Here is a 26,876-nt window from a genome sequence, read left to right on the forward strand (position 1 = left end):
ACAGGTAGAAAGTTTATTTAAAGTGATAATAACAGAGAACTTTGCAAATCTAGAGAAAGACATCAATATCCAAGTACAAGAAGGTTATAGAACACCAAGCAGATTTAACCCAAGAAGACTGCCCCAAGGCACTTAATAATCAAACTCCCAAAGACCCAGAATAAAGAAAAAATCCTAAAACCAGCAAGAAAAAAGAACAAATAACATTGAATCGAGTTCCAATACATCTGCAGACTTTTCAGTGGAAATCTTATAGAGCAGATGAGAGTGCATGACATGTTTAAACTGCCGAAAGAAAAAAAACCAAGTTTTTACCCTAGAATAGTATATCTAGTGAAAATATCCTTCAGACATGAAGGAGAAATAAAGACTTTTCCAGACAAACAAAAGCTGAGGGATTTAATCAACACAAGACCTGTCCTAGAAGAAATGCCAAAGGGAGTACTTCAATTAGAAAGAAAAGGATGTTGATGAGCAATAAGAAATCATCTGAAGATACAAAACTTACTGGCAATAGTAAGTACACAGAAAAACACAGGATGTTTTAACACTGTAACTATGGTATGTAAACTACTCTTGTCTTAAGTAGAAAAACTAAAGGATGAGCCAATCAGAAATAATAACTATAATAACTTTTCAAGACATATACAGTACAATAAGATATAAATAGAAACAACAAAAGTTTTAAAGTGGAAGAATGAAGTTAAGATACTGAGTTTTCATTAGCTTTCTGTTTGTTGCTTGTTTGTTTCTTTACGCAAACTGTGTTGTTATCAACTTAAAATAATGGGTTATAAGATACCATTTGTAAGCCTCATGGTAACTTCAACCCCAAAAACATACAACAAAAGTTACACAAGAAATAAAAAGCAGAAAACTGAAAAAAAAAATCACCTTCATAAAAGGAAAAGAGAAAGGAAAGAAAGAAGAAAGAGAATTTTTTGCCATTTGTCTGGGCAAAAAATTATTGAGCAGTACCCTGTGAGCACAGGCAACCAAAGCAAAACCACAAACCAAACAGAAAACAAATAACAAAATAGCAGGAGTAAGTCCTTATTTATAAATAATAACATTTACATCAAATATAAATGGACTAAACTTTCCAATCAGAAGGCACAGAGTGGCTGAATGGATAAAGATGAAACTGGACCCCTAATTCAAATCACATACAAAAATAAAACCAAAATAGATTAAATATTTAGATTTAAGACCTCAAACTATGAAACTATTACAAGAAACCACTGGGGAAACTCTCCAGGACATTTGTCTGGGCAAAAAATTATTGATCAATACTCCACGAGCACAGGCAACCAAAGCGAAAATCAACAAATGGGATCACATCAAATTAAAAAGTTTCTGCACAGCAAAGGAAACAATCAACAAAGTGAAGAGAAAACCCACAGAATGGGAGCAAACATTTGCAAACTACACATCTGAGAAGGCATTAAAACCAGAATATTTAAGTAACTCAAACAACTCTATAGGAAAGAAGTCTAATAATCCAATTAAAAATGGGCAAAATATTTGAGTAGATATTTCTCAAAAGAAGATATACAAATGGCGAACAGGCATATGAAAAGGTGCTCAAATCGCTGATCATCAGAGAAATGCGAATGAAAACTGTCAAGAGATATCATCTCACCCCAGTTAAAATTACTTTCATCCAAAAGTCAGGCAATAAGAAATAGTGATGAGCATGTGGAGAAAAGGGAACCATCGTACACCGTTGGTGGGAATGTGAATTAGTACAACCACTATGGAGAACAGTTTTCAGGTTTCTCCAAAAATAAAAATAGAGCTATTTTATGATCCAGCAATGCCACTGCTGGGTATATAAAGAAAATCCGTCTCTAGAAGAGATATCTGCACACCCGTGCTTATTGCAGCACTGTTCACAATAGCCAAGATATAGAAGCAAGCTGAATGTCTATCAATAGATAAATGGAAAACGAAACTGTGGTATTTATATACAATGGAGTACTATTCAGCCATTAAAAAGAATGAGTTCCTATCATTTGCAACTCATTGCATAATGGAGGTCATTATGTTAAGTAAAATAAGCAAGACACAGAAAGACAAACGTAACATGTTCTCACTTATTTGTAGCATCTAACAAATCAAAACAACTGATCTCATGGACATAGAGAATAGAAGAATGGTTACAAGAGGCTGGGAAGCATAGTGAGACATTGTGTGGAGGTTGGGAGGGTTAATGGGTACCAAAAAATAGAATGAATAAGATCTATTATTTGATGGCACAATAGGGTAACTGTAGTCAATAATAATTTCATTGTACTTTTTCAAACAAGCTTGTCCAATCTGTGGCCCATAGGTCTCATGCAGCCCAGCATAGCTCTGAATGCATCCCAACACAAATTCATAAACTTTCTTATAAATTAGGAGTTTCTTGGCAATTTATTTTAGCCCATCAGTTATCATTAGTATTAGTGGATATTATGTGTGGCCCAAGACAATTCTTCCAATGCGGCCCTGGGAAGCTAAAAAATTGAACACCCCTGTTTTAAAATAACTAAAAGAGTAAAATTAAATTGTTTGTAACACAAAATAGAAATGTTTGTGGGGAAAGATACCTCATTTTTCATGATGCAATTATTATGCATTGCATGTTTCTATCAAAATATCTCATGTACCCCATAAATATATACACCTACTATGTACCCATAAAAACTAAAAATTACAAAAACAAACAAAATCAAAATACATAAGAAACACAAACAACTCAAAAACAAGGAAAAAAAACAATTTAAAGGTAGGCAATGGACCTGAATAGACATTTTTCAAAAGACATACAAATGTCCAACGAATATATTTTAAAATGCTCAACCTTCCTAATCACTAGGGAAATACAAATTAAAACCACAATGAGACATCATATCATACCTGTCAGAAAGGTATAATGAAAAAGAGGAACGATAGCAAGTGTTGGCAAGAATGTGAAGAAAGGGGATTATTTGTACACTATTGGGAAAGTAAACTAGTAAACCCATTATGGAAAACGTGATGAAAGTTCCTCAACAAGCTAAAAATAGGTATTACCGTATGATCCAGCAATCCTACGTCTAGGTATCTGCCCAAAAGATTTCAAATAAGTTTGTCAGAGATAGCTGCTCCTCCATGTTCATTGCAGCACTCTTCACAATAGCCAAGATATGGAATCAACATGAGTCCATCAACAGATGAATGGATAAATAACGTGTGGTATATGTACACAATGTAATACTATTCAGACTTTAAAAAGAAAGAAATTCTGTTACTTTTGACAATATAGATGGAACTGGAGAACAATATGTTAAGCAAAATAAGCCACCCACAGAAAGACAAACGCTGTGTGTCCTAACATGCATAGAATCTACAACAATCAAGTTCATAGAAGTAGATAGTAGAATGGTGGATACAGACACCAGAAGTTGGAAGGAATGGGGAGATAATGGTTAAAAAGAATGAAATCTCAGTTAGAGAGAAAGGATTTTAAAAAATATTTATTGCACATCATAGTGAATGCAGTTAATAATAGTGTGTTGTACAGTTCAAAATTGCTAAGAGAGTAAACTTCAAATATTCTCACTATGAAAAACAAGTATTTGAGGCTGGACATGGTGGCTCACACCTGTAATCTCAACACTTTGGGAGGCTGAAGAGGGTGGATCACTTGAGCCCAGGAGTTTGAGACCAGCCTGGGAAATATGGCAAAACCCTGTCTCTTAAAAAATGCAAAAAATTAACCAAGTGTGGTGGCATGCACCTGTAATCCCAACTACCTAGGAGGCTAAGGTGGGAGGACCACCTGAGCCTAGGAGGTTGAGGTTGCAGTGAACCGTGATTGCACCACTGCACTCCAGCCTGGGTGACAGAGTGAGACCCCTGTCTTAAAAACAAAAAAAATTGAGGTGGTGGATATGTTAATTAGCTTGATTTAATTATTCCACATTGTATTTATAAATTCATTTTGCACCCCACAAATATATACAATTATGAATTGTCAACTTATGATAAAAATGAAATAAATATATATATGGCAGGAACTTGAAAGACAATCTATAAAATAAAGAAATTAGAAATTTAGGCCAAAGTATTAGAATGTAGATAAATAAAACTACATATACATAATTCAGTTTAAAAGAAGGCAAAAATAAAGAACTCTGAAATGTAAATAAATCCATTTTTAAAAACAGATTATTTCATTTTCTCTACTTTATTTCAAGAAAAATTGAAGTAACAAATTGAGAAATAAAACCAAAGGAAAGAAGTTTACTGAACTACATTTAAAAGCTAAAAATGTTAAATGAATGACCAATAAAACAGTCATTATTAAAAGGGAAATTTAAAAAGGAAAACATGGGACATGGAAAAAAACTATAAAATCTTTAAAAGTTAATGACGAAACATATTTACATACCATATTCTAAGTGGGAAGACTCAGATTTAAATAGGAAAAATATTTTAAACATTGTGAAAGTAAAAGCAGTAGGTGAAAATACAGAAGAATCCTTATCTAAGAAAATATTTTTAAGGAAGATATGAAACACAGAAGCTATAAGGAAGAGAATGGACAGGTTTTCTGCATTTCTTGTGGCAAAAGACAGACTGTAAACACTATGAAAGTTCAAAATAAGAAAAATAGGTTTGCCACCTATTTTCTGGCTCACCTACCTGAGCCAGAAAGCAGGTAGAAAAACACGGCAGTTAAGAGCAAAGTTTCTCGAGTCAATCTCGAGTTTGCTTCTTGCTTTGCCGCTTACTGGCTGGCAAGTTATTTAATTCCATGCCTCAGACTTCTCATCTCTAAAATGGGATCATCATATGACCTCATGGGGCTGGAGAGGATTAAATGAGTGACTACTTACATAGCACATGGAATGCTGGCACTTTGTAAGTGCTCAACATATACTCTTATTAATTTATCGAAAACTTCTACCAACAAGAAAATAATAAGATATCCCCTACAGATGGTTAAAATATATGAACTACCAGCTTACAGAAGAAATAGAAAATCTACTGTTCATATATATATATATAATAGCCTTGCCATCAAAGAAGTTCAAACCAAATTGAGGTATTAATTTCTTCTCAAATGGGCCAAAAATATTAAAGTATTCATGAGGATATAGGCAAATAAATTATCTCATATGCATTCTTCTTTTTTTCTTTTTTTAGTATAAAATTGAGATGGGGTCTTACTATGTTGCCCAGGCCAGTCTGCTGGGCTCAAGTGATCCTCCTTCCTTGACCTCCAAAGTGCTGGGATTGCACTCATGAGCCAGTGCACCTGGCCTCATATGTTCTCTTGATAAGGGTATAAATAGTTACCATATTTTAAATGACATGTTATTGGTTTCTTTTACAATTTATACTTTAACACTGAAATTTCATTCATAAAAATTTATCCTTCAAGTATGCAGGGGTGTGTGTGTGTGTGTGTGTGTGTACACTAAAGTGTTTTTTACAATAGTGGTATGATAGCAACAAAAACTAAAGCAACTAAATGTCCATTAATAGGATTCTTAATGATAAAGCCTTTTAAAAGAATATAGCTATCTTTATACCAACTAATTTTAAATGAATAAAGCAAGTTGCACAATGGTATGTGTACATTTTAAATATATATGTTTACATTGGCATAGGCGAAAGTCTGGAAAAATCTATATCAAATTATTGACAATAGTTATCCTTTGAGAAGTGATGTGGAGGTAGGAGGTGGTGGGAAAATTCAAAGTGACATTTGCTTTTTGCTTTTATGCATTTCTGTAATGTACCAGTATTTTTTTCAAATAATTGTACTTTATTTTTGCATTTGAAAGTAATGCAAACCTGGGATGAAAAAGCTATAATAAGACAAGCTTTTAAAAACAATGAAAAGTAGTAAAAATAAGACTAAAACTATATAAAGTAAAAATATCTACCATATAAACAAAAGGAGAAAAAAGGAAGTTAAAACTGCAATAGGGTTTTGGTTGTAGGAAATCCCTTCCCATGGTGAGGTATTGAGTCTTTCCGGCAGGATAAGGCTACATCTGAAAAAATAATGGCAAACCAGTGCCTGAGATGGAAGAGTCCAGTCCATGGCTACTGTGATGATTCTGAAGAGCAAGGACCTTGGTCTAGATCCCACTGAGACCTCATCCTGTTCTAGAATTCTTTGGGCCTGAGTGATGCCCTTATAGAGAGCAAAATACCAAGAATTCAGAAGCAGGCTATGTGAGCACTCAATAGAAGGGAATCAGCAATCCTAAACTCTGAAGTCAATTTTTCAAGAAAACAGAGAATGCTATTTTATATCAGCCTGAGTTGCCATTAAGGGTAGTGCAATAGTTTGGATATGATCCCTCCAAACCTTATGTTGAGATTTGATCCCCATTGTTGGAGCTGGGGCCTCATAAATAGCATAATTCCTCACAAATGGCATGGTGCTGTACTTGTGGTAACGAGTGAGTTCTTGCTCTATTAGTTTCCAGGACAGCTGGTCATTGCAAAGAGCCTGGCACCTCCCCCAACCTCTCTTGGCTTTCCTCCCTCACCATGTGATCTCTGCACATGTCAGCTCCCCTCCCCTTCTGAATGAGTGGAAACAGCCATGGGCCCTCACCAGAAGCAGATGCTGGTGCCCTACTCTTGTACTGCCTGCAGAACTGTGAGCCAAATAAACCTCTTTTCTTTGTAAGTGACCCAGCCTCAGGTATTCCTTTATAAAAACACAAATGGACTAAGACAAGTACTGATGGCTTCAGGGTGGGTGCCTGTGGCGCTGTCCTCCACACTGATCATTCAGGGCCCCTAGCAGAACTCACCCTGTATACCCTTCATATCCCTGGGCAATCACACAGGGCCCAGAGCCTCACCAGAAGTCTCGAATTCTCCACACCATGTGAGGTCATCAGCAAGGTAGCCTAGCAGTGTGTCCTCCAGGGTGAACACGTCCCGCTGGATCTCTGTGTACTGATGGGCCAGATGTTTTGTTCTGCTCCAAAGAAGAGTCTAAGAAAAAATAAATACAATCTATTACTAAGATCAGTTTAGCATGTCAATAAATAAATACACAGTTTTGTAAATGAAAGAAAACCGAGCATATCAGAGTAAATCACACTTAGAGTAAGAACTATAGGCATCAATGATTTCTGTGTGATGGAGAGTGGGGAAGAGAGAGAGAGTGTCTGTGTGTGTGTGTGTGTGCACGCACGCTTTCTAGATCACATTGTAAGTAAATTTATTATTCTAGGTTGGAGTCAAAAAAAGTCTGAAAGCCACTGATCAAAACCTTATAATCAACATGGGATCACATCTGGAGGTGGCATTAGAGAGTTCCAATATTCCTAAGGTTATTTCCAAAAAAACTTTGTCTATGTGCTATTTTCAGGAAGATGTACTCTTTGATTCTTTAAGAACTATATAACCCCTTCCAATTTCCCTAACTTCTATCAAAAAAAAATACAATAGATTTTTTTAAATTTAAGGGTCCATCTTAAAGGTACAGAGAGTCAAATTTCAGAATTATATTTCATGAATCTATTCATTCTTTTTTTTAATTTTAATTTTAAGTTCTGGGGTACATATGCAGGATGCGCAGGTTTGTTACATAGGTAAATGTGTGCATGGTGGTTTGCTGCACCTATCAACCTATCACCTAGGTATTAAGCCCAGTATGCATTAGATATTTTTCCTAATGTTCTCACTCCCTCTACCCCTACCCCGACAAGCCACAGTATGTGTTTTTCCCTCCCGGTGTATTCGTTTTCCAGCTCCCACTTATAAGTGAGAACATGCAGTGTTTGGTTCTCTGTTTCTGTGTTAGTTTGCTGAGGATAATGGCTTCCAGCTCTACTATGTCCCTACAAAGGATATGATCTTTTTCCTTTTTATAGTTTCTTTTTCAATTTTCTGGGTATGGCTAGGCAGTTCTGAAGCACCAGTTACTAAATAGGGAATCTTTTCCCCATTGCTTGTTTTTGTCAGGATTGTCAAAGATCAGATTGCTGTAGATGGGCAGTTTTATTTCTGAGATCTTTACTCTGTTCTGTTGGTCTGTCTATTTTCATACCAGTACCGTGCTATTTTGGTGTATCCTTGTAGTATAGTTTGAAGTTGGGTAGCATGATGCCTTCAGCTTTGTTCTTTTTGCTTAGGATTGTCTTGGCCATATGAGCTTTTGGGTTCCATATAAATTTTAAATTAGTTTCTCCTAATTCTGTGAAGAATGTCAATGGTAGTTTAATGGGAATAGCGTTGAATCTATAAATTACTTTGGGCAGTATGGTCATTTTCACAATATTGATTCTTCCTACCTATGAGGATGGAATGCTTTTTGATTTGCTTTTGTCCTCTCTGATTTCCTTGAACAGTGGAGTGTAATTGCCCTTGAAGAGGTCCTTCATTTCCCCTGTTAGCTCTATTTCCAGGTTCTTTATTCCCTTTGTGAATGGGTGTTCATTCATGATTTGGCTCTCTGCTTGCCTGTTGTTGGTGTATAGGAATGTTTGTGATTTGTGCACAGTGATTTTGTATCCTGGGACTTTGCTGAGGTTGCTTATCCCCTTAAGGAATTTTTGGGCTAAGACATGGGGTTTTCTAAATATTCAGTCATGGCATCTGTAAACAAAGACCACTGGACTTCCTTTCCTCCTATTTGAATAGACTTTCTTTCTTTCTCTTGCCTGCTTCTCCAGCCAGAACATCCAATACTATGTTGAACAGGAATGATGAGAGAGGGCTTTCTTGTCTTGTGCCAGTTTTCAAGGGGAATGCTTCCAGCTTTTACCCATTCAGTATAATATTGCCTGTGGGTTTGTCATAAATGGCTCTTATTATTTTGAGATATGTTCCATCAGTACCTAGCTTTAACATGAAGAGATGTTGAATTCTATTGAAGGCCTTTTCTGCAACTATTTAGATAATCATGTGGTTTTGGTCTTTAGTTCTGTTTATGTAATGAATTACGTTTCTTGATGTGTTTATGTTGAATCAGCCTTGCATTCCAGGGATGAAGCAAACTTGATCATGGTAGATAAGCTTTTTGATGTGCTGCTGGATTCAATTTGCCAGTATTTTATTGAAAATTTTTGCATTGATGTTCATCAGGGATATTGGCCCTAAGTTTTCTTTTTTTTGTTTTATCTCTGCCAGGTTTTGGTATCAGGATGATGCTAGCCTCATAAAATGAGTTAAGGAGGAGTCCCTCCTTTTCAATTTTTTGGAATAGTTTCAGAAGAAAAGGTATCAGCTCCTCTTTGTACCTCTGGTAGAGTTCAGCTGTAAATCTGTCTGGTCCTGAGCTTTTTCCTTTCTTTTCTTTCTTTTTTTTTTTTTTTTTTTTTGGTGGTAGACTATGTATTACTACCTCAATTACAGAACTTGTTACGTGTCTATCCAGAAATTCAGCTTCTTCCTGGTTCAGTCTTGGGAGGCTGTATGTGTTCAGGAATTAATCCATTTCTTCTAGATTTTCTAGTTTATTTGCATAGAGCTATTTACAGTATTCTCTGACAGTTGTACCTCTGTGGAGTCAATGGTAATATCCCTTTTATCATTTCTTATTGTATCTATCAGATTCTTCTGTATTTTCCTTTTTATTAGTCTAGCCAGCAGCCTATATATTTTATTAATTGTTTTCAAAAAACAACCTCCTGTATTCATTTATTTTTTGAAGGGCTTTTTGTGTCTCTATCTCCTTCAGTTCTGCTCTGGGCTTGGTTATTTCTTGTCTTCTGCTAGCTTTGGGATTTTTTTTCCTTGGCTCACCAGTTCTTTTAATTGTGATGTTAGGATGTCAGTTTGATCTCTTCCTAGCTTTTTGATGTGGGCATTTCGTGCTATAAATTTCCCTCTTAACAGAGCTTTAGCTGTGACTCAGATATTCTGATATGTTGTCTATTTGTTACTATCAGTTTCAAAGAACTCATTAATTTCTGGCTCAATTTTATTATTTACCCAAGAGTCATTCAGGAGCAGGTTGTTCAATTTCCATGTGATTGTGTGTTTTTGAGTGAGTTTCTTAATCTTGAGATCTAATTTGATTGTGCTGTGGTCTGTGAGACTGTTATGATTTTAGTTCTTTTGCATTTGCTGAGGAGTAATTTACTTCCAATTGTGTGATCAATTTTAGAGTAAATGGCATGTGGTGCCAAGAAGAATATATATACTGTTGATTTGGCATGGAGAGTTCTGTAGATATCTATCAGGTCTACTTGATCCTCAGTTGAGTTCAGGTCCTGAATATCTTTGTTAATTTTCTGTCTTGATGATCTGTCTAATACTGACAGTGGGGTGTTAAAGTCTCCTACTATTATTGTGTGGATGTCTAAGTTTCTTTGTAGGTCTCTAAGAACTTGTTTTATGAATTTGGTGTTCCTGTATTGGGTGCACATATATTTATAATAGTTAGCTCTTCTTGTTGAATTAAGCCCTTCATCATTATGTAATACCTTTTTTATCTTCTTTGATCTTCGTTGGTTTAAAGACTGTTTTGTCATGAACTAGGATTGCAACCCCTGCTTTTTTCTGTTTTCCATTTGCTTGGTAAATGTTCCTCCATCCCTTTATTTTGAGCCTATGTGTGTCTTTGCATGTGAGATGGGTCTTTTGTATACAGTACACCAATTGATCTTGACTCCATCCAACTTTCCATTCTATATCTTTTAATTGGGAAATTTAGTCCATCTACATTTAATGTTAATATTGCTATGTGTGAGTTTGATCCAGTTATTACGGTGCTAGCTGGTTATTTTGAAGACTTGTTTATGTAGTTGCTTCACAGTGTCATTGGTCTGTGTACTTCAGTGTGTTTCTGTAGTGGCTGATAATGGTTTTTCCTTTCCGTATTTAGTGTTTTCTTCAAGAGCTCTTGCAAGGCAGGCCTGTGGTGATGAATTCCCTCAGCATTTGCTTGTTTGAAAAAGATTTTATTTCTCCCTCATTTATGAAGCTTAGTTTGACTGGATATGAAATTTGAGGTTGAAGATTCTTTTCTTTAAGAATGTTGTATATTGGCCCCCAATCTCTTCTGGCTTGTAGGGTTTCTTCTGAGAGGTCTGCTATTAGTTTGATGGTCTCCGCTTTGTAAGTGACCTGGAGAATCTGATGATTATGTCTTGGGGTTGATCTTCTCATGGAATATCTTACTGGGGTTCTCTGGATATCCTGAATTTGAATGTTGGCCTGTCTTGCTAGGATGAGGAAGTTCTCCTGGATGATATCCTGAAGTGTGTTTTCCAATTTGGTTTCATTCTTACTGTCTCCTTTAGGTACCCTAATTAGTCATAAGTTCTTTTTACATAATCTCATAGTTCTCAGAGGTTTTGTTTGTTCCTTTTCATTCTTTTTTCTGTAATCTTGTCTGCCTGTCTTATTTCAGCAACATAGTCTTCAACCTCTGATATTCTTTCTTCCATTTGGTCTATTAGGTTATTGATACTTATGTTTATATTGTGAAGCAAACATGTTGTGTTTTTCACTCCATCAGGCCATTTATGTTCCTCTCGAAACTAGATATTCTGGTTAATAGCTCCTATGTTTTATCATGGTTCTTAGCTTCTCTGCAGTGGGTTAGAACATACTCCTTTAGCTCAGTGAAGTGCATTACTACACATCTTCTGACGCTTATTCTGTCAATCCATTCATCTCAGCCTCAGCCCAGTTCTGTGCCCTTGCTGGAGACGTGTTAAGATAATTTGGAGGAGAAGAGGCACACTGGCTCTTTGAGTTTTCAGCATTTTTGTGCTGATTCTTTCTCATCTTCATGGGTTTATCTACCTTTTTTATCTTTGAGACTTCTGACCTTTGGATGGTTTTTTGTGGGATCTTTTTCATTGATGTTGTTGCTTTCTGTTGGTTTTTATTTTAGCAGTCAGACCCCTCTGCCATAAAGCTGCTGCAGTTTGCTGGGGGTTCACTCCAGGCCCTATTCACCTGGGTTCCTCCTGTACCTGAAGGTATCGCCAGTGGAGGCTATAGAATAGCAAAGATGGCAGCCTGCTTCTTCCTCTGGGGCTCTGTCCCAGAAAGGCACTGACCTCATATTGGCCAGAAGCCACTATATGAGGTGTCTGGAGACCCCTTTTTGGAGGCTTCACCCAGTCAGGAGGAATGGGATCAGGGACCCACTGAAATAAGCAGTCTGGTTGTCCTTGGTGGAGCAGGTGTGATGTGCCAGGGAATCCCCCTCATCCTGGCTGCCCTAATGCTCCGGAGCTGGTAGACAGAAAATACTAAGACCACTGACCCATGACACTTCAGCTGTCCCTCCTCCTAGGGGCTCCTCTGAGGGAGATCAGAGTTCTGTCCATAAACCCCTGGCTGGGAAGAGATTGGAGTCTTGCTTAAAGAAGCAGTGTGGCCATGAACTGTCACAGCTATTGTGTTGTGCTGTGGGGAACTGCTCCCAGTCCAAACTGCCAAGTCTTTCTGGTGCCGGCGGCAGAGGAAAACGGTAGACTGGAGCTGCTGAGATGGAGGCTTTCCCTCCCCAACCAGAACTCATTCTTAGATAGTCTCCAGCCTGCTGCACTGGCCAAAGGGGATTCCAAGCCAGTGGGTTTCAGCTTGCGGGGTTCTGTGGAAGCGGGGACCACTGAGTAAGGCCATTTGACTCCCTGGCTTCAGCCCCGTTCCCATTGAATTGGGTGGATATCCTGCCTCACTGGAGTTCCCAGATCCAGAGTATGCAAAAACTCCTATGTGTCAGTGCCTGCTTGAGCTGTCCCCTACCCCACCAGCCACTGTGAGTCTGACCACTTCTGTGCTTGGGACCGTAGGCCCTGGCGGCATGGGCTTACAAGGGGACCTCCTGATCCACAGATTGCAAGGATCTGTGGGAAAAGTGTGATTTTTAGGGAAGGGTAGTACAATCCCTCACCCCCTTCCTTGGCTGCAGGTGGGAGCACCTTTTGCCCCATGTGGCTCTTGATGAGCCATTGCCCCGTCTTGCTTTTCCTCACTCTCCATGTGTTGCACCAATCATTTATTCAGTCCCAATGAGAGAACCTGGGTACCTCAATTGAAGATGTAGAATTCACTCACCATTTTCATTCTTCTCAGGGGGAGTCACAGACCAGAGCTTTTTTTATTCAGCCATCTTGGCTGCTCAGAATCTATTATATCTTTTTTTTTCTTTACGTTCTCAGATACATGTGCAGAACATACAGGTTTATTACATAGGTATACATGTGCTATGGTGGTTTGCTGTACCTATCAACCCATCATCTAGGTTTCAAGTCCCAAATGCATTAGGTATTTGTCCTAATGCTCTCCCTCCCTTTGTACCTTACCCACCAACAGTCCCAGTGTGTGATGTTCCCCTTCCTGTGTCCATGTGTTCTCACTGTTCAGCTCCCACCTATGAGAATATGCAGTGTTTGGTTTTCTGTTCCTGTGTTAGCTTGCTGAGAATGATGACTTCCGGCTTCATCCATGTCCCTACAAAGGACATGGATTTTATTTTGCCAGTATTTTATTTAGGATTTTTGCATCAATATTCATCAGGAATATCAGGCTGACAATTCTATTTTTGTTGTGTCTATGCAAAGTTTTGGTATTCAGGATGATACTGGCCTTACATAATCAGTTAGAAAGGAGTCCTTCTTTTTCTATTGTTTGGAATACTGTCAGAAGGAATGGTACCAGCTCCTCTTTGTACCTCTGGTAGAATTTGGCTGTGAATCCACCTGGTCCTGAGCTTTTTTTGATTGGTAGGCTACTCATTACTGATTCAACATCAGAACTTGTTATTGGTCTGCTCAGGGATTTGACTTCTTCCTGGTTTCTTTTTAGGATGGTGTATGTGTCCAAGAATTTATCCATTTCTTCTAGATTTTCTAGTTTATTTACATAGAGGTGTTTATAGTATTCTGAGATGGTAGTGTGCATTTCTGTGGGATCAGTAGTGATATCCTCTTTATCATTTTTTATTGTATCTATTTGATTCTTCTCTCTTTTCTTCTCTATGGGTCTAGCTAGTGGTCTATCTATTTTACTAATTTTTTCAAAAATCCAGCTCCTGGATTCGTGGAGTTTTCGAAGGGTTTTTCATGTCTCTATCTCCCTCAGTCCTGCTCTCATCTTAGTTATTTCTTGTTTTCTGCTGGCTTTTCAATTTGTTTGCTCTTGCTTCTCTAGTTCATTTAATTGTGATATTAGGGTATCAATTTTAGATCTTTCCAGCTTTCTGATGTGGGCATTTAGTGCTATAAATTTCCCTCTTAACTCCGCTTTAGCAGTGTCCCAGAGATTCTGGTACGTTGTCGCTTTGCTCTCATTGGTTTCAAATAACTTATTTATTTTTGCCTTAATTTTGTTATTTACTCAGTAGTCATTCAGGAGAAGGTTGTTCAATTTCCACGTAGTTGTGCAGTGCTGAGAGTGAGTTTCTTAATCCTGAGTTCTAATTCGATTGCACTGTGGTCCGAGAGACTGTTATGATTTCTGTTGTTTTGCATTTGCTGAGGAGTGTTTTACATCTAATTATGTAGTCCATATTAGAATAAGTGTATGTGGCAGTGAGAAGAATGTACATTCTGTTGATTTGGGTTGGAGAGTTCTGTAGATGTCTATTAGGTCTGCTTAGTCCAGAGCTGAGTTCAAGTCCTGAATATCTTGTTAATTTTCTGTCTCATTGGTCAGTCCAATGTTGACCAATATTAGACTGTTAAACTCTCCCACTATTATTGTGTGGAGTCTAAGTCTTTTTGTAAATCTCTAAGAACTTGTTTTATGAATCTGGGAGTGCATGTATTGGGTGCATACATATTTAAGATAGGTAGCTCTTCTTGTTGCATCGATCCCTTTACCATTATGTAATGTCCTTCTTTGTCTTTTTTGATCTTTGTTGGTTTAAAGTCCATTTTGTCAGAGACTAGGATTGAACCCCTGTTTTTTTTTTCTTGGTAAATATTTCTCCATCCCTTTATTTTGAGCCTATCTATGTCTTTGCAAGTAAGATGGTTCTCTTGAATACAGCACACTGATAGGTCTTGACTCTTTATCCAGTTAGACAGTCTGTGTTTTTTAATCAGGGCATTTAGCCCATTTACATTTAAGGTTAATATTGTTCTGTGTGGATTTGACCCTGTCATCATGATGCTAGCTGGTTATTTTGTACATTAGTTGAAGGAGTTTCTTCACAGTGTCATTGGTCTTTATATTTTTGTATCTTTTCGAAGTGGCTGGTACTGATTTTTTCTTTACATATTTAGTGGTTCCTTACAGAGCTCTTGTAATGCAGGCCCAGTAGTGACAAAATCCCTCAGCATTTGCTTGTCTAGGAAGCATTTTATTTCTCCTTTGCTTATGAAGCTTAGTTTGGCTGGACATAAAATTCTGGATTGAAAATTCCTTTCTTTAAAAAAGTTCAATATTGGCTCCCACTCTCTTCTGGCTTTCTGCAGAGAGATCTGCCATTAATCTGATTGACTTCCCTTTGTAGGTAACTTGACCTTTCTCTCTGGCTGCCTTTAACATTTTTTCCTTCATTTCAACATTAAAGAATCAAATTATCTGTCTTGGAGTTGTTCTTCTCAAGGAGTATATTAGTGGTGTCCTCTGTATTTCCTGAATTTGAATGCTGGCCTGTCTTGCTAGGTTGGGGAAGTTCTTCTGGATAATAACCTGAAGTGTGTTTTCCATCTTGGTTCCATTCTCCCTGTCACTTTCAGGTATACCAATCAATCATAGGTTTGGTCTTTTCAGAGTCGTATATTTCTTGGAGGCTTTGTTCATGCCTTTTCATTTTGTTTTCCTATTCTCATCTTCACACCTTATATCAGTAAGTTGCTCTTCAATCTCTGATATCCTCTCTTTTACTTGGTCAGTTCAGCTATTGATACTTGTTAATGCTTCACAAAGTTCTCATTCTGTGTTTTTCAGCTCCATCAGATCATTTGTGTTCCTTTCTAAACTGGTTATTCTAGTTAGCAGTTCCTATAACCTTTTATCAAGGATCTTAGCTTCCTTGAATTGGGTTAGAACATGTTCCTTTAGCTCAGAGGAGTTTGTTATTACCCACCTTCTGAAGCCTACTTCTGTCAATTCATCAATCTCATTTTCTGTCGAGTTTTCTGCCCTTCCTGGAGAGCAGCTGTGATCATTTGAAGGAGAACAGGCATTCTGGTTTTTGGAATTTTCATCATTTTTGTGCTGGTTTTTCCTCCTCTTAGTGGATTTATCTACCTTCGATCTTTGAGGTTGATAACTTTTGGATGGGGTTTTTGTGGGGGGGTTCTTTTTGTTGATGTTGATGTTGTTGTTTTCTATTTATTAGTTTTTCTTCTAACAGCCAGGCACCTCTTCTGCAGGGCTGCTGCAGCTTGCTGGAAGTCCACTCCAGACCTTGTTTGCCTGGGTATCACCAGTGGAGGCTATAGAACAGCAGAGATTAGTGCCTGTTCCTTCCTCTGGAAGCTTCATTCCAGAGGGGCACCAGCCTGATGCCAGCCAAAGCTCTCCTGTATGAGGTGTCTGTTGACCCCTGTTGAGAGGGTGCTCCCAGTCAGGAGACACAGGGGTAGGAGGAACCCACTTGAGGAGGCAGTCTGTCCCTTAGCAGAGCTGGTGTGCTGTGCTGATAGAATTCCTCTTGTCAGGAGCAGCTGCTGTCTTCAGAGCTGGCAGACAAAAACTATTAAATCCACTGACACTACGCTCACAGCTGCCCCTTCCTCCAGGTGCTCTGTCCCAGAGACACGGAGGTTTTGTCTGTAGGTCCCTGACTAGGGCTGTTACCTTTCCTTCAGGGATGCCCTGGGCAGTGAGAAGGAATCTAGAGAAGCAGTCTGGCCCCAGCCATGTTGCCACACCCAGCCCAGACTTCCCAGCCTCCTTAGCACTGTCATGGGAAAACCGCCTTAAGCTTCAGTAATGCAGATACCCATCCCCGACACAGCTCCATCATCTCAGGTTGACTTCAGACTGTTGTACTGGCAGCAAGAATTTCAAGCCAGTGGTTCTCAGTTTGCTAGGCTCCATGGGAGTGAGACCTACTGAGTGAACCCACTTGGCTCCCTGGCTTCAGCCCCATTTCTGGGGTAGTGAACAGTTCTGTCTCACTGAGGTTACAGGTGCCACTGGGGTAAGAAAAAAACTCCTGCAGCTAGCTTGGTGTCTGCCCAAATAGCAGCTCAGTTTTGTGCTTGAAACCCAGGGCCCTGGTGGTATAGACACACGAGGGAATCTCCTGATCTCAGTTGGAAATGCAGAAACCACCCACCTTCTGCATCGGTCTCACTGGCAGCTGCAGACTAGAGCTGTTCCTATGCAGCCATCTTGCCCCTTCCCCCATTCATTCTTAATAGGAGTCAGAGGAGGATTTTGGTTTAAAGCATGGGCCCTAAGATTCCAGTCCTTATTGAAGCCCAGCATTATCATCACTTATTAGGTGTTTCACCTTGAGCAACCAAAACATCACTAAGCCCCACTTTCTACACCTATAATATGGTAATGATAATGACTGAAATAAACTCATGGGGTGCTAGGGAGATTAACTGAGATAAATGCAAGTAAATTGCCTAGCATGCTATCCATTGCATAGTCACTTATTCGACAAATGTCAACCTGGGTTATCATTTTCCAGACAACTTTCTGCATAGGGCATCATGCCTGGTGAATGGAGAAGTTTCACAATGACTCCAGCTCACCAACAATGGAATGAGAGGCTTTAATTTGTAGATGGAGTTAAGGGCTTCACAAACATAATTTTAGGCACATGGAATTTTGCCTTAAACATTGGCTACAGAAAAGGTGCACTCTGATAGACCTTTTCCAATATAATCAACATATTAGAATCCAGGCCTTTGTGGCTCCAAGTATCATACCATTTACATTTAAACTGGTCACTTTCAAGCCTGCCAAATTTGGGCAACACTGGTCACCTAAACACACCAAGTCTCAGTTTTCTCACTGGTGAAATGGGGATGCTGACATCTGACCTGCCCATTCCACAGAATGGCTGTGAAGGCCTAAGAAGATAAGGATTGGGAGAGTCTTTTGTAAGCAAAAAAAATGCACTCTGCAAGTGTAACTCAGCATTGTTGCTATTATTATTACTACTAATAATAATATCATTGGTCAGGGGAAAGTTTTGTAATTATATAGTTTGGTTTAATTTGTTTGTTTGTTTGAGTTGGGTTTGATGTTCGGTTTTTTCTGCCTAATTTTTGGCTAAATCTCCTTTCCTATCTATCTGTCCCCATTTCTCTCTCTTATCTCTTTTCTCCAGATGTCCTAAATCTTGATTATATCATGGCCCCTCAGTGGCCTGCAAATTCCATTCCTATCAACCACACCCACACTATAATGTCTGGATTTTTCCTCTTCCTCATTCTAATCAAAATTTGGTACTGGGTGGGCACAGTGGCTCACGGCTGTAATCCCAACACTCTGGGAGGCCAAGGCAGGCCTCAAGGCAGATCACAAGATCAAGTGATCAAGACCATCCTGGCCAACATGGTGAAACCCCACCTCTACTAAAAATATGAAAATTAGCTGGATATGCTGGCGCATGCCTGTAGTCCCAGCTCCTCAGGGGTCTGACACACAAGAATCACATGAACGCAGGAAGCAGAGACTGTAGTGAGCTGAGATCGCACCACTGCAGTCCAGTCTGGTGACAGAGCAAGACTCTGTCTCAAAAATAAAAATAAAAAATAATTGGTCCTGTGCATTTTTACCTTTGGTTTTTATCCCCAGTTATAAAATCAATAGCTTGCCCCCAATTACCTTGTTGCAAGGTACGGTCTGATTTCCCAACTTCAGTAGTGGCTGATAGTCTTCTTCTGTGATTTTGCAAGGATGTTTTGAAATAAACGCACCCTTAAATGCATCCCATATGTTTTGACAGTCTACATGTCTGTAAGATAAAACACAGAAAATAAAATAAAACATGAATTATTACGTTAAAAAAATCTTTGGAACATAACTATTTTTTTGAATCTCATTTAGGAAACAACTATTATGTGCCAGGTAGTCCATACATATCATTCCATATAATATGTGGTCTACAAGAGATACAAAGAGGAGCTGGTACCATTCCTTCTGAAAATATTCCAAACAATAGAAAAATAGGGACTCCTCCCTAACTGAGGCCAGCATCATTCTGATACCAAAGCCTGTCAGAGACACAACAAAAAAAGAATATTTCATCCCAATATCCCTGATGAACATAGATGCAAAAATCCTCAATAAAATACTGGCAAACCAAATCCAGCAGCACATCAAAACCTTGTCCACCATGATCAAGTCAGCTTCATCTCTGGGATGTAAGATGGTTCAACACACACAGATCAATGAACATAACTCATCAAATAAACAGAACTAATGACAAAAACCACATGATTATCTCAATAGATGCTAAAAGTCCTTTGATAAAATTCAACATCCCTTCATGCTAAAAATTTTCAATAAACTAGGTATTGATGGAACATATCACAAAATAAGAGCTATTTCAGACAAATCCATAGCCAATAGCATACTGAATGGGCAAAAGCTGAAATCATTCCCATCAAAAACCGGCACAAGACAAGGATGCCCTCTCTCATCACTCCTATTCAACATAATATTGGATGTTCTGACCAGGGCAATCAGGCAAGATAAAGTAATAAAGCATATTTATATAGGAAGAGAGAAAGTTAAATTGTCTCTCTGTGCAGACAACATGTTTGTATACTTAGAAAACCCCATTGTCTCAGCATAAAAAACTCCTTAAGCTGATAAGCAAGTTCACCAAAGTCTCAGGATACAAAATCGATGTGCAAAAATCACAAGCATTCCTAGACACCAATAATAGACAAGAAGAGAGCCAAATCATGAGTTAATTCCCATTTACAATTGCTACTAAGACAATAAAATACCTAGGAATACAACGTACAAGAGACGTATAGGACTTCTTCAAGGAGAACTACAAACCACTGCTTAAGGAAATAAGAGAGGACACAAACAAATGGAAAATAATGCCATGCTTATGGATAGGAAGAATTAATGTCATGAAAATGGCCATTCTTCCTGAAATAATTTATAGATTCAATACTATTCCCATTAAGCTACCATTGACTATCTTTGTAGAATTAGAAAAAACTACTTTAAATTTCATATGGGACCAAAAAAGAGCCTGTATAGCCAAGACTCTACCTGACTACAAACTATACTACAAGGCTACAGTAACCAAAACAGCATGGTACTGGTTCCAAAACAGATACGTAGACCAATGGAACAGAACAGAGGCCTCAGAAATAACACCACACATCTACAACCATCTGATCTTTGACAAACCTGATAAAAACAAGCAATGGTAAATGAATTCCCTATTTAATAAATGGTGCTGGGAAATCTGGCTAGCCATATGCAGAAAACAGAAACTGGACCCCTTCCTTACATCTTATATAAAAATTAACTCAAATGGATTAAAGACTTAAATGTAAAACCATAAAAACCGTAGAAGAAAATTTAGGCAATACCACTCAGGACATAGTCATGAGCAAAGACTTCATGACTAAATCACCAAAAAAAAGTACAGCAAAAGCCAAAACTGACAAATGGAATCTAAACTAAAGAGCTCTGCACAGTAAAGGAAATTATCATCAGAGCGAACAGACAACCTACAGAATGGGAGAAAATATTTGCAGTCTATCCATCTGACAAAGGTCTAATATCCAGAATCTACAAGAAACTTAAACAAATTTACAAGAAAAAAAATAAAAGAACCCCATCAAAAAAATAAGTGAAGGATATTAACAGACATTTCTCAAAAGAAGACATTTATGTGGCCAACAAACATGTGAAAAAAAGCTTATGATCATGATCACTGGTCATTAGAGAAATGCAAATAATGTCCTTCAAAGGACACCAACAAGAAAGTGAAAACAAAATTCACAGAATGGATTGAAATATTTGCAAATATTATTTCTGTTTCAGGACTTGTATCCAGAATAATAAAGAGCTCTTATAATTAAATAATAAAAGGACAACTCAATTAACAAATTGGCCAAGTATTTTAATACACATTTTTTCATAAGGGATATAAAAATAGCTAACAAACACATATAAAAATGCTCAACATCATTAGCCACTAGGGAAATGAAAATCAAAACCAAGAGATACCACTTACTACTCAGTAGGATTGACGTCCTCACCCCAGTACCTTAAAATGTGACCTTTTAAAAATAGAACAATTGTAGGTGTAATTAATTAATGCGAGGGTGGCATCCAACGATCATCTTTTAATAAGCCCTCCAGGCAATTCTGAGGCAAGTTTAGGTTTGAGAATGATTGGGTCATACACAAAAAAGTGAAGAGTTCAGCAGTGGTTTCTTTCCGATATCTGAGCAACATATTTCCACTTCATCCACGCTTGCCTTTGGAAGCCATGCCAGGAAACCATTATCAATCTGGTTTTCTCCATACATTACATTTAAGGAAAGAAAGCTTATTACATTATGCACTTCAATGTCAATCAAAATTTATGGGGCACCATTGTGGACATTTTAGAGAAAAGAGATTTGGCAGCTATTTCACTTTAAGGAATCTTGTTTTAATTCCATTAATTAATGCAGTGGCCTTCTCAGGTACTTCTCCAACTCCCTCGCAAAACTCTTCTACGTCTTTCCTTAGCAGCATCTTTGCAAACGAAGATGGAAGAACAAGAGAATTTTCCACTACAAAATGTCTGGCAGGAAAGAGAGATTAATGTGCAGAGCAGCTACAGGTACCAGATGCTCTCATAAGTGTCTTCATATATAAACACCAAAACTTTTATTGAATCCCAGAGAGAATTAAAAGACCTCCAGAATTATTTTTATACTTCTTAGATATATATACCATACTTCAAGAAACATTACCTCAGCATTCAAGAAAGTCCAGGTTTCAAATTTAACAGAATTCCTTGTTTAGATGGAGCAGAACTATAGAGCATTAGAATTGAAACAGACCTTGGAAGAGTTTGTAACTTCACTCTCTGACCTTTCTACATCTCAAGAATCTGAGCTTTCAGTGTGCTCTACATATAAGAGAAAATGAGGAGAGGCAATGAGAAATTGGGGGCAGGTTTTATGAAGCTATTTGTTTTATCCTTAAAACCAAACACCTCACCTTGGTTGGGCAAGTCGATTTTTTTGTTGGTTTAAATATGTATGATGCAATAAAAAGGGATTGGAACTGCAGTAGACAGGGATGGGGGCAGATCTTTCCAGCTAAAGAGGCAGCAGAGAAGGACTGAGTCATTTCTGAAAGTTCAGTAATATTTTTCTTCAAAGATTCTTCTGTTCCAAAATTGGAAGCCTTAGTCATGGGAGTTCTAGAGGTGTTGCAGTTGGGACAGGGACAGAGTGTAGCAATTGTTGGCTCAGCAGCTGTTCCTGAGAGTTCACTCTGTGCCTGTGATTTGCTCCTTCCTAAGCCCGAAGTGCTGTTGGAAATCCTCCTATTCAGAAGTTCTCAGCTCTGGCCACACTTCAAGGTCACCCAAAGAGCTTTGGAAAAGATGCAGTGCCGGCTTTCAGACCCACAAAGTCAGAATGGGGAAAGTGGAAGACCCCAGAACCTAGAATATCTAAAAAAGTCTCACAAGTGATTCTAATGGTCAACGAGGGTTGACGACAAGTAATCTAACAAAACTCTTTCATTTCACAAATGAGGAAATGAAAGTTTATAAAGGAAACGTGACTAGCTCAAGGTCACACAGCAGTTAAATGTTAGACCACCAGTTATTCAACTGAGTTTTCCTCGGCACTTAAATTCAGGCAGAACCAGAAGCCACAAGTGACCCCTGATTCCTTCTACCACCTCCCTCCACTGCTACTGCCTTACTTTACTTTCATTTCTTACAGCCAGTTAGGCAACAATCAGCAATGAGTAATCACTGTAATAATTATAACAACCACAACAATTAGCATTTAGCAAGCACTTTCTTCACGCAGGCATCTGGCTAAGTGTTTTACAGGCATCACATTGGATCACACAAACCTATTATTGTTATCCCCATTTTACCTATAAACTCATAAGACCAAATAACTCCCCCAAAATTCTGCAACTAGAATATCCCAGCTAGAATTTGCATCTTACATTGCCCAAGTCCAGACCCCATACCCTTAGCCACTTCATCAGACAGCCTCCCAAGAGGCCATCTCAAACATCGCTTCTAAGAACAGAGGGCTGTTCTACAATATTTATAGAGAAAGAGAAGCTTGTCTTAAATTGCTCTTTTTTCAGAGCCACCTGACTCAGCCACTATGGTGGAACCAAATAGTTACCAGAGGGCCCAGACAAGGCTAATGCAATCAAGCAAACAAATCTGAAAGTAATTCATAACATTGTTTTGAACTGTTCAACTATAATTCCTTCATCCTAAGACTTTAAAACCAGGGCATCCTCAGTGATTGTCTCTCCAAAAGAAAACTTGGAGAAATTACTCCACACTGTTCAATCCATGTTTAGGAATAGCCATCCGTGGACAGTTGGAGTGTACAGTTGTTTTGGGACCTTCTATTCTCCTCCTTATATTCACAATTTTTTTCTGTGATAAGCATATATGACAATAGGGGTCATAATAAAACTTTGATTTTCTTGTTAAATTGCCTGAGCAACTATACCAAATGTTGGAGAATCTTGGAGGGTCTTAGGAAATGGGAACATCTCAGGTCCCATTTCCTAAAAATCAAAGGCACTGTGACAATCAGGCTGCCATAATCAGTGTTTATGCTTGGCTGAAGCTCCGTGATCAGCTTCTGAACAAGACAACTAACCTACTGATGAAAGTTTTCCTGGAAAGCTGGAGAAGCCTTGATCTGATAGCAGTTTTCTGCTCGCCTCCTCAAACGGTGACCTGGAGGCTCAACACAGCATAGACTGGGCATGAATGCCAAGAATCAAGGTCAATGGCATGACCTCCCCTTTCCTACAATTCTGCTCCTGCCAGCAGATCCCAGACCTCTCACTCACCCTATCCCCCTGCGTGTCACTCCCTCGAGTTCACCTCCCACCACTTCCTTCTACCTTCTCTGACCTACCCAAGGTAGACTGACTCCAGGTGCTCAGAGGGAGGCAGCACTAGCAGGAGAAAGGGAAAGGCCTGATCACCACAGAGCTTTCACCACCTGCCAGTGTGCCCAGTACTTTACATTTAAATCTCACACTAGTCCACGGGCAAGGTATTAGCACCATCCCTGTTTTAGACATAAAGAGACTAAAGCCAGAGAAGCTTATTACCTTGTCCAAGTAGCAGAGCTGCCTTACCTGCCAAACTCTGTTCTTTTTGCTTAACAATGCTGCCTCCCGCAGGAAATTTACAACTATGGCCCTATCTGCAGAACAGGATTGGCTTTAAGAGAAATGAGGACCTCAGAGCCCGAGAAGAGTTCTTCTTCCCCAGGTGGTACAACAGGTTCAAGACCAGACTAGCGCACAGTTATTCCCAAGTGCTGGGATAAAATGAATCAGGTAAGAGGGCACATGGCAGGAAGAGGTGAAAACACAGCTATATTTGGTGTTTAAATCCAGTTGGTTGGTTGTCAGCCTACTTCAGGTGTCATACCTCTGTGCTGGCACCTCTTTCTAAACCTATACCATTCTCACAAAGAGCAACTACGTTTCAAAGTCTCTGTCAACTAAGCAACATCACCTTCATAATTTTCACCTTCTCTCCAGGGAAAATTCCCATACCCTAAATCCTCTTGCCTAAAAGCACTTAGATCTTGAGGGGTAATTACACTCATTGTTTGAAGTTTACAGCTGTCAAGTCCCATAGGGTGGGCTGTGTGGGCTCACAGAAAACAAGCAGGTTAACTTGGCTATTAAGTCTCAAATTTGAGGCTACCAGAACCTGTGTTTAAGGTAAAGACTGCCACCTTGTGGGAGAAGTGAGTGATTGGTGAGAGCCACAGGAAATTAGGATTATTTTAGTAAAATCTTAAAATCAGTTACTCTTCAGACTGAAGGAAAGCTTAGAAATCATTAATTCATCAACCCAGAAAATATTTATTGAGCACATGCTAGGTGCTAGAAACACTTATGAGCACGTAGGGTATATCAGTGAACAAAACAAAGATCTCTGTCCTTCTAGGAATTTACACTTTACTGGAATAAGACTTACAATAAACAACAAACATAATGAATATGTAAGTTATAAAGCATGCTAAAAATTTATAAGTTCTACGGAAAAAAGGTAAAATAGAGTAGAATGAGCATCAGGAGTGATGGGAGAGGAGGTGTCAGTGGTATTAAATAGGGTGGCATTAAATAGGGTGGACATATTTGAGTAAAGAATTGAAGGAAGCCAAGACACTTAGGTCCACAAACATCCCAGGAACATTCTAGGCAGAAGGAACAAGCATCACAAAGATCCCAGTGCCTGTAATTTGGGGATAAAAGACAACAAAGTGTAACTGCTCAGATGATGGTTGCACCAAAATTTCACAAATCACCACCAAACACTTACTCATGTAACCAAACACCACCTGTTCCCCAAAACCACATGGAAATAAAAATTTTAAAAAAACAGCAAAGAAGCCAGTATGAGTGGAAGTAGTAATAGACAGAAATGAGATCAGAAAGGTAAAGAGGGCAGATCTGAGACTTCATTAACTATTTAAGGAATTTGGCTTCTACTCCTGGTGAAGTGAGGAGCCAGAGAGGATTCTGAGCACAAGAAGTACATGATATTACTTAAGTTTCATAGCACTGCCCCGGCTGCTTTGTTGAGTGCAGTCTGACAGAGAGAAAAGGCAGAAATGGAGATTTCAGTGTTATCTGGGCAAGTGCAGTGATTTGGACTAGGGTGGTAGCAGCAGAGATGGGGACAAGTAACAAGTTCTGGGTTCACTGTGAATTTCCTAATGGTTTGGAAATGTTACAGAAAACAAAGAGTCAAGACAATCCCAAGGTCTGATGCCTGAGACACTGGAAGGTTGGAGTTGCCATTAACCAGAATGGGGAAGGTTTTGGGTAGAGACATGATTAATCAGCACAGTTGATCACCTCTCCCTGCTTAATGTACTTTCTACTCACTAATTCTATGAGATCAACCCCTACTTCTACCCTCAACATTAACTAGAAATGGATCAGAGATGTAAAGCACAGGCCACATAGAAAAAAATAACAAATGGGAACTTAACTAGATTTTTTTTAAACTTTGCTTTTTAAACATTTCCATTAAAGAAAATGGAAAGGTAAGTCACAAAATGAAAGAAAATATTTGTAATATACATCTGAAAAAGGACTTGTTTTCAGAATATATAAGGTTCCTACAAGTCAATAATAAGAACAAAAAAACTAATTTTTCTTATCACTTTTTTTTTAAATTTTTTATTGCATTTTAGGTTTGGGGATACATGTGCAGAACATGCAAGACAGTTGCATAGATACACACATGGCAGTGTGTTTTGCTTCCTTTCTCCCCTTCACCCACATTTGGCATTTCTCCCCAGGCTATCCCTCCCCTCCTCCCCTTCCCGCTGGCCCTCCCCTTTTCCCCCCAATAGACCCCAGTGTTTAGTACTCCCCTCCCTGTGTCCATGTGTTCTCATTTTTCATCACCCACCTATGAGTGAGAATATGCGGTGTTTCATTTTCTGTTCTTGTGTCAGTTTGCTGAGAATGATGTTCTCCAGATTCATCCATGTCCCTACAAATGACACAAACTCATCATTTCTGATTGTTGCATAATATTCCATAGTGTATATGTGCCACATTTTTCCAATCCAGTCTATCATCGATGGGCATTTTGGTTGATTCCAGGTCTTTGCTATTGTAAACAGTGCTGCAATGAACATTCGTGTGCATGTGTCCTTATAGTAGAATGATTTATAGTCCTTTGGATATATACCCAGTAATGGGATTGCTCAGTCAAATGGAATTTCTATTTCTAAGGCCTTGAGGAATCGCCACACTGTCTT

The 26,876-nt window shown here is 38.7% G+C and overlaps 1 protein-coding gene across 1 annotated transcript in view; it reads right to left on the reverse strand.

Moving 5' to 3' along the window:
• Window positions 1-26,876, reverse strand: part of CD38 (CD38 molecule) — a 73,695-nt gene that overhangs the window by 21,106 nt on the left and 25,713 nt on the right. Inside the window, exons 2-3 of the mRNA XM_002745965.6 lie at window positions 18,715-18,844; window positions 6,858-6,993 (exon numbers count right to left, since the gene is read on the reverse strand). Coding sequence (XP_002746011.1) covers window positions 6,858-6,993; window positions 18,715-18,844 — 266 coding nt within the window. The remainder of the gene's footprint in view (window positions 1-6,857; window positions 6,994-18,714; window positions 18,845-26,876) is intronic.

This window comes from Callithrix jacchus, chromosome 3 (genome assembly GCF_049354715.1).
Source record: "Callithrix jacchus isolate 240 chromosome 3, calJac240_pri, whole genome shotgun sequence".
Lineage (NCBI taxonomy): Eukaryota > Metazoa > Chordata > Mammalia > Primates > Cebidae > Callithrix > Callithrix jacchus.